The sequence below is a fragment of the Mesocricetus auratus genome, unplaced genomic scaffold (assembly GCF_017639785.1).
Source record: "Mesocricetus auratus isolate SY011 unplaced genomic scaffold, BCM_Maur_2.0 Super-Scaffold_6730, whole genome shotgun sequence".
Lineage (NCBI taxonomy): Eukaryota > Metazoa > Chordata > Mammalia > Rodentia > Cricetidae > Mesocricetus > Mesocricetus auratus.
Window position 1 is genome coordinate 85072106 of NW_024429184.1, and position 12306 is coordinate 85084411.

Genomic DNA, 12306 nt, shown 5'->3' on the forward strand with positions numbered 1-12306 from the left:
CCTGAGTGTGAGAGTCAGTGAGGAGGCCTAGGCAACCTATGGGGCCCTGGGCAGTAGATCAGTGTTTATTCCTGGCATACAAACGGATTTCGTGTGTCCATAACACAAAGAGGGATGCTCTCTCAGCCTGGACTCTTAGGGGAGTGCCTGGACCTTGCCCTGAGTGAAATGACAGACTCTGGATATCCCCTATGTGGAAGGAAGTGGGGATAGGGTGGGAGGCTGGGGGCGATGATGGGGGTTGTGGTAGGAGGGGAGGGAGAGGGAACTGGGATTGACATGTGAAACAAGCTATTCAAAATTCAAGTAATAAAAAAGTGAGAACATAGAGAAGAGAAAACAAAGCATTGTGGGAATTTGACATAATTAATTGATCATTTGATTAATACAGTCATTTTGGAAAATAGAGGATGCTTGACAATCTAAAATAGAAATTCCATAAAATCAAGGCATTTCACTTCTGAATTATATCCACAGAAACTGAATAAGTATGCTGAAGATACATCTGTATTCTCAAGACTACTAACTATTGGGATAATATTCTATCTATTCCCTAATGGCACTTGAGTTAGGGCATGAGTGTATGTCTATTGGTATTTTGGATATGCACATGACTTATTCACTCAAAAGTCAGTACTCTCTTAGAAACTTAAAATCACTTTTCTTTGTTCTCTACTATAGTTTCATCCAGCTGGTGCGACAGAAGCCATCAACTCTGAAGTTAATAGCCAAATCACTTCAGTTTTGTATATTGTGTCTTGTCCCTTGTGAAATGTGAAGAATAACCAAAGACACAATTTCTTTCTCTGGGTCATTTCTGATTCAGAAGATCAAATGCCATGGAGAGCAGAGGAAATCACTTTATAGCCTAAAGGAAGACACAGTGTCCCAAGAAGCAGATGGCATCAGCTTTATGTCATCCTTAATTTATAGAATTGAGAATCTCTGAAATTTTAGATAAAAATCATGCAAATGTTATTTTTCTCATTCATCCCAACACTCACTGATTTCAATAACACAGGGGATGTCTTCCACCATCCATTTAAATTTATCTTTTTCTAAGGATAAAGGATAATGATTTTTATTGTTCATTGACAAAGTTTTTCTAGTTACATTTGCTCCAATTTTTATAATTGTGTTTAACATTGGTAATTCATTTACATTTTCTTTTGCTATTACAAGACTTTGACAGTATTTAATTCTACCTAATTTGGGGGTCACAAACTTTTTTGTGATTGTTTTTAGATAACTGTATTTTTTTTCCTTCTTAAAATTTAAATTAGAAACAAGCTTGTTTTGTATGTCAATCCCAGTTGCCTGTCCCTCCCCTCCTCCCCTGTCCTCCAGCAACTCCCTATCCATCCCCTTTATGCTCCCTAGGTAGGGTGAGGTCTTCCATGGGGGATCTCCAAAGTCTGTCATATCATTTAGAGCAGGGCCTAGGACCTCTCCCATGTGTCTAGACTGAGAGAGTATCCCTCTATGTGGACTGGGCTCCCAAAGTCCATTCGTATACTAGGGATAAATACTGATTCACTACCAGAGGCCCCATAGATTGGCAAGGTCTCCTAACTGACACCCACATTCAGGGGGTCTGGGTCAGTCCTATGCTGGTTTCCCAGTTATCAGTCTGGGGTCCATGAGTTCTCCCTTGTTCTGATAAGCTGTTTCTGTGGTTTTCTTCAGCCTGGTCTTGACCCCTTTGTTCATCACTCCCCCTGCTCTGCAACTGGGTTCCAGGAGTTCAGTTCAGTGTTTAGCTGAGGGTGTCTGCTTTTGCTTCCATCAGCTACTGGATAAAGGCTCTAGGATGGCACATAAGGTAGTCATTAATCTTATTATTGGGTAAGGGCATTTAAGGTAGCCTCTCCACTATTCTTAGATTGTTAGTTGGTGTCATCCTTATAGATCTTTGGACATTTCCCTAGTGCTAGATTTCTCTTTAAATCTATAATAGTTCCCTCTATTATGGTATCTATTTTCTTGCTCTCCTCTATTCTTCCCCTGACTTGATCTTCCTGCTCCCTCATATTCCTCCTCTTCTCCCCTTCTTTTTCTCCTCACTCTATCTCTCCTTCCTCCAATGCTCCCAATTTGCTCAGGAGATTTTGTCCCTTTACCCTTCCCCAGGGGAACATGGTCATAATCTTAAACCTAGAGGAAAGCTTTGTTTCAAGTGTGTGGTCACTGAGACAAACTGTCTCATGATAGAGAATGCACACATTACCAATGTAAGATTGTTTCTATGCTAAAATGAAGACAGTTGTATTCACTGTGGAACTTAAATTTATTTTAAACCCCAAATCTTAGCATGTCTTATCACTAGACACTTTGAAGTTAGCCAACACCCTAATCCTTCTGTTTGCTTAGGTATAGGATTCCTCAATATGAATAATCGGGGAGTGGTTTCGTGGCTTGTTCAGAAGCTACACAGGATTCCTAAACTATGAGAAATTGCATGAAATCAACAGAGGACGAGCTTATATATTCCCGAGAACACTAAAGTCATTCAAATATAAGAGAGCATTTCCTCCATGGTACTTTAAAAGGCAGCCAGTGCCTCTATTTTTCTTTATCTAATTGTGTTGTATCATTTTTCACCTTTTCCAAGAAGACAAATAATTATCATTTTATAAAATTCATATTGATTAAAGACACAGTTATTGACTTAGCAGAGGTTCAGCATTTCTAAATTGTAGTCCACACAGGTGGCACAGAGCTTGCTGGCGTTACATCTGAAACCATCACCCCAGGATGGTTAGAAAGCAGCAGCAGTACACCATGAATGTTGAGCAAAGTTTGGGGGAGAAGGTGAGTACTGCAGATAACTCTTAATTGCTCTGCTGTCTAGATTCTTGGTTTCAATTTTTAATCTTGTAGGGAATTTTAAACTCTAAATTTGCCATTGAAGAGTGAATCTGATGGTCATTATCATGGATCTGTTCAGTATGTCACACTGTTTTTATATTCCTGAGAATCTGGGAATTAGACTTGGTGTTTGTATTTTAATACTATATCAAAACATACGACAAAAAAACAAAACAAAACCAACTTGGTTAGATGGTTTGAAGGGTCTTCTCAATAGCAAATATTGAAATTTTTTATTTGTACACAGATTAGTCCATTGAAAGTATTTATTGTTGATCTTTTTGCACCTAAATTTGGTGTACTTGTAATCAAAGTAACAGTTATAGAAAATGTCTCATGGAGAGGGGAATTTTGTTGAACCTATATTACTCTACTAGTATGCAAATCAACCTTTTCTTAGACCCAGGAAAACAAATCTTAATGGTGTCATTCCATACTAAACCTAGTGCCTTTCTTTTTTACAAACAAGGAAATTGAAGTATTTATCAGTACATGTAGCTAGCTATTCAGAGTAAGAAACTGAATTCTTCTTCTTACACATACTTCTTTATTTAAAAAAATACCTTAAATTCAACATCTATGACCCTGACACAAGAAAATGACTTTTAGCAACTAGAATTTGTGTACAAAGTAACAACAAAGTTAGAGTGTTCTAGAAAATTGTTTTGCAAATTGAAATTGTACAAGAGAGTGGTTTAGTTTTCAAAGATAGACTACCATAAACTTAATTTATATTTTCTCAGATTCCAAGAATGCTGCATGACATCATTGCTTTAACTTCATATATTAGAGTTTGCTTATGTCCCCATTTGCTACTGAAAATGATTTATAGTGTTTGTTCACAACAACGAAAATCTTGATGCAATTCAGTTCATTATGTAAAGTGTTTAGTTATGCCAAGAAAACAATGAGATGAATTTCTATGTTGATAAAAACAAAAAAATAAAAGAAAAAAAGGAAGGAAGGAAAGAAATAGAGCTAGAAAGCAGGGGGATTACAATTTAGCAGATTTTCAGTACTCAGTAACCCTCTTGTGGTGCATAAACTTGCAACAAGGGAGTTTTGTTTTAAACAATTATGCGTGTTTATCTTGGGAACCTTAGAAAAAAATTAAAAACCTATAATGCTATCTAAAATCACTGCTATTTTTCACTTTAAATTTAATTTAATCTCATCCTATTTTGGTTTTTATTGTCACGTGGAATTATTATCAGATAACCAAAGCATTTCCCCCCAAATTGTAATTTTATTAACTACATATTAACTAAATAATATTGATTATAATTCAGGTAACTAATTGGTTATACTTCTATTGAAACTTTTTGTAAGAGGATACGTATTGAAACTGCGTTTTTTTCTCTATGTAGTTTTGTTTATGTGAATTCTCTCACATTTTATGTACTTCATTACTACTGTAAAAAGTGACACACATGCACTGACCACAAAAAGCAATGGCTCTTATGGATATTTCTTTATACATTTACAGCCAGTAAACTCATTAAGTTGTTATTATAATAGATTATATGATTGATTATTAAATATTCTGATAATAGACCCTCCTGCAAATGTTGGCAATTTTGTCTTGACTTTCTTTGTCCATATGTACTGAGTAATATTTTCAGGAAACATTATTCACTTTTCCTTGCTGTAATGGGATGGCCCTTGTGTTTCACTGTTGAAACACACTGGTCATTATTTTGAGGTAAACATTTCCTGTTGCATTTAGGAATCATTCCTTCAATTTTAGTTCACATCGAGTCATTTTGCTTATCTCCTTTCATCAAGATGGGATGCTTACATTTGTTCAATGGTACTGGGGAATCTATTGATATGATCAACTAATCTTCTTTGATCATTTGGTGTGAAATGCAAACATATCTGTGTCATATCACTAAGCCATTGTGATACCCATAGAACTTACCTAGTTCTTCCTTTATGCCATGTTACATTCATATTATTCTGTGTTTGTTTTATATGTATTTATGTTTCCAGACCACATAAACTTTTCTCATCCTTAAAGTTTAAGACTTTCCATGTATATGATTATTTATTGACTTTGCCTCTTTTTGAATAGTTATTAAGAAATCCATACTGTTCAACTGAAGGAACACACTGTGGCTGTAGATCACACCATGTGACATGTGAGCTACATCCGGTAAGGTCTGAGGGATGTGGTTAGATGCATCTATTGTTCCTTAGAATAACATGAAATAGGACAATCAAGTCCTTTACTCTGCCACTTCTGTGAGGTTCCTGGGTCATAAGTTCTCCTACAAAGTGATAACACTAGACTGTGTGTCTTTAGGATCCCATAGATCAAAGCCAATTTACTTTGTCTGTTTGTGTATTTCGATGAAATCTCTTGTGTTTATAACTGACATGTAAAATATATTTAATAAGTAATTTTAATTACAAATGTTAAGATTTGATGTGAAAGTTTGGAAACAATGAGCAAAAATAAACAAGATCTCTGCAGTTTTCTGCCTTTCAAAGACATCTATTTCAGTGCGTCATTATTTTTATGCTTGTCACTACTAATCATAAAATATTGTCTGCTTTGAGAGGTTTGTACCTGGTAATATCATAATGATTTCTAAGGCAAGTTATTCAATATGAAAACTTATTGTTGTAATACAAAAGGGGTCACTGAGGGATTTTGTTGCACTCACAAGATTGTATGTATAGTGTGTGTGTCTGTGTGTGTGTGTGTGTGTGTGAATTTGTGGTTTCATAATAGTCTTTAGAATAATGAAATACATTAGTCTTATTCTAGTTGAAATCTGTTAGTTGTTACTAATTTGTAATTGCAGAAATAATCACTCTTGCAATTCTTTTCAGGTTAGAGAAAACCCGTGTTCACTCTGGAAAATATTTCTAATGTGTCTGCTGGCTTGTCTGGTTGCCACAGCCATTACAGCTCTGGCCTTTTATTTTGGCCCATTTGGAAATTCCACCAATACCACCATTATCGTTAATACAGATGGAAAGTCCAGTCAGGATGCCTGCCCCTCTGCTTCTACACCATCTCTTACCTCAATACCTCCACCTGGACCTGAGACCACTCAGTCTTCTACTAGTATAACTGCCCCGGACTCACCTACCAACCCACCCACATCTCCTACAGTGCTGACTACTGCTACCACAGAACATGAAGTTGAAATTGAAGATTATGAGGCAGTATGAACTGTCAGTACTCAAGCCAGATCAGTGAAAGGGGACATATGTTCAAGACTCTGAACCCTGCCATGACACCTCAAAACACATGGCTCCAATAGAACTAATTCTCTACTAATCTATGCTTCTTTCCATGAGGTAATAGTCTTGCACTTATTGTGTAACACCTGAGAAAAGGTTGAACAATTAAGTTGTCCTGTACTTAATATTGTAACTGGAAAGGCACACTGTTGATCATTCTTTCAATGGTGCCCATGTTGTGAGTGATTACTACTTGAATCATAAGCTTTTAAATGTGAAAAGAATTCAGTGGTGAGGAAACCTGCCTGCCTATATACCCTTTGACTGATAACCCTACAAAAACAGACTGAACTCACAAAGGATTCTGTTATCCAAAGATGTAGAATACAAATAAAAATGGGTGAGTTCTGTATAATTCTGGGTTTGTTTGCTGAAATGATAGGCCAGTTAAATTAGAGTAGACTTTAGAGCCTTGTAGAGAAAGGGTTTTGCCAAAGAAGGAGTTGTTATGTTATCATTCCTTCTATTTTGTTAACTATAGGCTGCTTTTATTACTTCTCAGGTAGTGGTAAACATAAAAACCTAGTCTTTGAGTAATTATTATTTGTACTACAAAATTACTTGTTAGTAGAATATAAGAATGAAGAGAGATTATCATGTGAACTGTAAAAAGTGTCATTAAACTATATGAAAGAATTAAAACACAAGGGAATAATTATACATGCTATTTTCTTCAAAAGAGTTTTAAGAATTAACTCCTAGTGTACATTGATGTTGGAAAGCTTACTTTTGATAGATTGGAGTGTACTTCCATATATATCTTAATTTGCTTTGTGATATGTTAAAGACAGCTTTAGACTTTAAATTCATTGCCAGTAAAAGACAATGCAAAATGTTCTGTATTCTCCAAGGATTTTGAGTAAAAGAAGCTGTGATGAGACCTCACGTTTCATGAGCTTAATACTGATGCAGACTGCAACAATATGGAAACTTGCCTTCTTTAGGTTGAAGTAGAAGCATAGCTGGAAGACTGACTTTCTGGGTTTAAAATTGGTGTAGAGAGGTCCTGATTCCAGTTTTCTGTGATGATAAAATTTCTGTGCTTAATAAAAAGGAGATTGGAATGGATTCTTGAATTTTTCTTTTGCTTTTGGTTTAATGATTTAATAAACCATTAAATAGTCCACAGCGTTGTGGGAATTATCTTCACGTGTAAAAGTATCTAACCTGACAACGTTTTAAAAATGGAAGTAATTTAGCTTATCTACAATCATATCTAAAGCTTACTTCCTTTTAATGATTAATTCAACAAATATTAAAACCATCACACTTTCTGGTATTTATCACTTTAACACTTTTCCACCGAACTCTAGTGGCAGTGATGCATTTAAAATCATTCACACAAATTTTCACTATTTTAAACATCTGACAACATTTTTCAGAATTTTTCTGTTTCTGTTTATTTTGTGAGCATTTTCTTCAGCATATTACTTTTGTGCAAATCAGTCAAGATGAATTTTCAATTGTCTGTGAAAGACCTCAAAGGACAAACAAACTAAATAAACACAACTGAGTGAAGACGCTAAAATAATTTCACAAGGTGTGTCATGTCTTTCATGTGAGTACACATCTCTGAGTTTTAGTTGGATTTGTCTGAGTATTATGTGCACATGTTCTGTGATATCAGGTGTGCTTGTGGCTAGATTTGCGTCTGACCTAGATGGAGCCATGACTGCTCTTATAGGTGGAACAAGAAACTACAAATTGTTGCTTCCAACTCCTGACTCAAAGACACTTCTATCAGTTTGTAATGTGAAGTTTATTGTGACTAAAAATCCTAAAGTTAAGTACTTCTTAGAGCAGATCATCCCCAAATTCATATACAATTCTATTAGTTTCTGTTTCTAGAAATTAGTCACATGACAACATTTCTTTGCCATATAAGGGCTAGGAGGATGTGTGGATATCTCTATCTAACAATATGGGTTGTATTTATGTAGAAAACAAGACAATGAATATTGGGGACAACCAATATTGGGGACAACCAAGAGTCTGACAGTCATTAAATTACGACACTGAGAGGTATATGCAAGTATTTTTCACTGTCTTTATTCTCTTCATGATCCCCAGGTTTTATATGTAATTCTAGAATAAACATCTGGCAGTTACAAAATTATGAGGATGTCTAATAATCATGAGTCATTTACAATGGTAGGATGAGCTGATTTTAGGTGTCAAACTCACTGGCTGAGGATTCACGTCTTCAGGAAGCTCACCTTCACTGGTGAACAACAATGGTCCCTCCCTGAAGGAGTGGCTCATGCCTTCCACCTTTGTAGAATCCCAAAGAACCCAGCCCTGTGCTGGCAGGAAGAACAAAGCACATGTGTTGTTCAGATGTGTACACACTGACAATATCACAGAGACATCATGCAGCTATAAGAGCCTTAAGAATTGCCCAATCCAAGCTCTCTACTTGGGAAAGGCCAGGAGCTGGAACAGTCTTTGGAGGGCTGTGGGGCATGCAGCCATGGTGCAAAGCCCTTAATCCCTTCACCTCGTGGATGTCATTGGTGCATTGGTGCCTAAAGCTGAGATTAGAACTGAAACTATGGGACTCTGCTCTAGCATGAAAATTTTCCAACTAACCTTTGACTGTTTCCTTATATCTATGAATGTGCTCAACTCACTATTGATTTCTACTTATTTACTGCACTGTATTTTCAAATTGAAGAAGCAAGAAGAGGTTCTTCAGCATCATTTTTTTCTCTTGATGTTTTCTCTACTTTTATCTTCAATCTTACTGCTTCTGAGATTCAGTTTTTCTTCTTTCTAGGTCTCACTGAAGGATAGTTAGAGGAGTTAATATGTTCAAACTCTACAACTAAGCAGCCACTATTTTAATTCTAGCTTCCTCAGTTACTATGTGATCTTGGCACTTATAGATCACCTTTCTTCACCTCCCTTTCTCACATAAAAAGAGACGGTAAAATAATGCCTATTTTGTAGGTTTACTGTGAATGTAAGTGAACTGGTACATGTAATGTACATGGAATAGTAGCCAGGCAAATGAAAGACATTAAGTAGATGTTAACCAGTGCTGCCAGTCAATCTGAGATAATGGTGAAATCCTTAAGTCAAGAATGGGTTTTCCATTGTCGTCTGGTTCACTTGCTGCCATTTATTCTCTTTCAATTAGAAATTAATAAATAATTAGAGAAATTCAAGTGATAATGCTATCCAATCCAGAAAATACTGTCATAAGAGAATTGAAATGTCAGGGGAAGTTTTACTCATGGTTTGCTCAAAACACCACACAAGTTAGAACCAGTGGAATAAAAATAACATGTATGCAGAAAACCCTGGAAATGAGTTGAGGTGAAATTTGGATGGGAGATTAAAGGTTTTGCCTCCTGTCCTGCAAGAATGACACAGACTATGTGTTTAATGGCTAAACTACAGCGGGATAACTACACTAATGTCTCTCCTAAAGCAACAAATAATTTTTAAAAATTAATAACACTTTTACTATGAAGACCATTATAATTCAGGGAATTGAAATTTTAACGCTTAAGTGAGGTATGCTCTTATTTCTGTAGCACTTGGGATTCTCACAGAACTTTCCCCTAAGAACATCTTAATAACCTTTATGCAGTTGACCTGATGGCTTTCAACAAACGGTCTACAGTGTACTAGTCTACAGCCTGGACAAGGGCAAGGAGATGGTTTCAAAGGCTTCATCATGTCTTTCTTCTCCCCATCCAGAATGTTTTTTGTTTTGTCTTTCAAGTTTTTAAAACTGAAAATAGATTGTTTTCATATAAGATATTCCTAATTATAGTTTCTTCTTTGCCAGCTCCTCCCCATTTCCCTAACTGCACACTTACCCAAATCCACACCCCACCATAGTGTTTTTATGCCAATATTTATTTTGAGAAAAATAAACATCACACAAAAGAAATAGCTTGCCTCCATTTCTTCACAGAACATCACAGCCTGTGGTCCCTATATTGGGTAACTAAAAGAGATTCGGAGTCTTTCCTTTCTACTTCCCGGTCGCATGGCCCTTAGTTGGGGGATCTTTTAAGCTTCCTACTCATCAGCATCTTTATCTATAAACTTGAGGCATTGAGTTTGTTTCTAAAGTTGTTCTGAAGGTAATTGACTATCACAGGCATGGGGGCCCTTTGCAGTTGTAAGGACCATCCCAAGGAAAGCTGGGATTACTATTACTTACTCTCTTTCATGAGTTATAAGAACAATTAGGAGTTGTTAACAGTAGATGTTTACTATAGAGGAGTGATGCTTCACCCACTGTGGTTAGAAACATGAGTTTGGTGGACAAAAATTAGAATATCAATGCAAGTTCCATGCATTAATTGTGACCTCCTCCAGGTCCAATGTGGGTAGCTCATGAGTTAAAGAGGAATAATAGCAGCACATGGCTTGCACAGTTGTAAGGACTACATGTATAAAAAATTATAATACAGGTATGCAGATTATATAATTTAATAACCTCCACTATGGGCTTTAGTATTGATTAGGCATTTGTTAAATCAGTTTTCACTTGAAGTATCTGACTTACTCATAGTTTGTCTCAGAGTTCCTCCAAGACAAAAGGTGATGCTTGTTTCATTGACAACTCCTTCTAGGATCACTTTTCTGCTTTGATTCTTCCTGCATGGGGAGCGGTTGTTTCAGTAAAGCAGTTTCTTCTTTCAGTGTTTTACCAGGGACAGTTTCTCTGTACTAGGTTCACCTCCCAATAAACTACATTAAGGTGATTTCTCCTGAGCACACATTAAGCCTGACTTCAAGAGGGCCCAATGCATTTGCATTTCAGAATGTCCTTCAGTGTTTTAGCGCAAAGCGGTCAACCATGGAGTGGCAAGTTTAGGGATGTGATTTCTAGTAGGGTATTAAGTTGACCCTGTTTACTTATTTAGCCTGCTTCTCCTATGGCACTCTTTACTCTGCTTCTTTTATGAGAGGGTGTTTTTTTAAATGTTTTTTTCCGTTAAATTCAATTGTGACTCAGACCCTTCCTGGCTAATTCTCACTGCCCACACCCCATATTGATCTCATTTTCCCATGACTCCTAAGTAGGTCAGTCTTCCTTTGCTGAAGGCAGAATGTCTTTTTACTCCTAACTTGTCATCCATAGGCAAGCTATTAATCCCTACAGTATGCATCAGAGTGAGTAAAAATTTCAAATAATAGTCTTCTAAGCCATGATGAATTATAGGAGATTAGCAGTCTCAAAAACAACTATGGAATATGAGGAATAGAAATTATCCCTGTTGTAAAAGCTGGAAGACTCTGTTATGTAGAATGGGATAGTTACCTGGGCTACTTGCTTCTGGAACTCCCAAGAAGTTTCCAAGACAATAAGAATTCAGAGGAATAAGGAGTACAATTAGATTGGGAGACCTTATTTTCTTCATTGTTCTGGTTGGCAAGGCTTTGGCAATAGGCAGTGATGACAGGAACACAGCCACACCTAGCATGCACATACATTCATATGTATATATTTAGACACAAGTCAGAAGGACATTGGTGCCTTGCTCTGCCACTCTGCACATTTGCAAGAAGGCTCATCCATTACAGAGTAGAACTCAACACACTAGTCAAGGTCCATGGAAACTACTGAACTATGATGAGGCCCCAACCATTCTCCTAGGACTGTGCTTTTTCAGATATTATTATCTAAGTCATACACACTTACATGGCATGATGTGATATTTCTATTCATATGTATAATATATTGCAGATGAATTAGCATTTCTATCTCCTCAAAAAAATTTTCTTGTTGATTTTTTCAGGACAGTCTCATTCTATAGCCTGGGCTAGCTTCAGATTCACTATATAGCCCATATTGGCCTTGAACTCATAGAAACTCTCTTGCCTTTGCTAGGATTACATTTGTGAGTCATCAAACCCAATTTTAAACAATTATTTTAAGTTTTAAAATTATGTTTGACATCCTGAGTGAGGTAACCCAATCACAGAAAGACAAGCAGGGTATGACTCACTCATATATGGATGTTAGACAAAGAGCAAAGGACTACCAGCCTACAATCCACACCACAAGAGAAACTAGGACACAAGGAGGACCCCCCCCCAAGAGAAGAACACATGATCCCCTGAAGAAGGGGAGAGGGACAAGAACCCTTGAGCTAATGGGGAGCACAGGGAGGGGGGGAGGAAGAGGGAGGTGGGAAGGGGAGAGGGGGAGAAAAGGAG

At 36.8% G+C, this 12306-nt stretch overlaps 1 protein-coding gene across 1 annotated transcript; it reads left to right on the forward strand.

Moving 5' to 3' along the window:
• The first annotated feature begins 2528 nt into the window (after positions 1–2528).
• On the forward strand, positions 2529–7247 carry LOC101823386 (dynactin associated protein). Its single transcript, XM_005074708.2, has 3 exons — positions 2529–2811; positions 4943–5023; positions 5707–7247. The coding sequence occupies exons 1-3, from the start codon at positions 2755–2757 to the stop codon at positions 6049–6051; spliced, it is 483 nt and encodes a 160-aa protein (XP_005074765.1). The 5' UTR covers positions 2529–2754; the 3' UTR covers positions 6052–7247.
• The last annotated feature ends 5059 nt before the right edge of the window (positions 7248–12306 follow it).

What these genes read in the sequence shown, in the direction of transcription:
- LOC101823386 (XM_005074708.2), top strand. Translation starts at nt 2,755, where the DNA reads ATGGTTAGAAAGCAGCAGCAGTACACCATGAATGTTGAGCAAAGTTTG. An exon ending in AGCAAAGTTTGGGGGAGAAG is followed by an intron (nt 2,812 to 4,942) that starts GTGAGTACTGCA and finishes CTTTTTGAATAG; the next exon opens with TTATTAAGAAATCCATACTG. An exon ending in TGACATGTGAGCTACATCCG is followed by an intron (nt 5,024 to 5,706) that starts GTAAGGTCTGAG and finishes AATTCTTTTCAG; the next exon opens with GTTAGAGAAAACCCGTGTTC.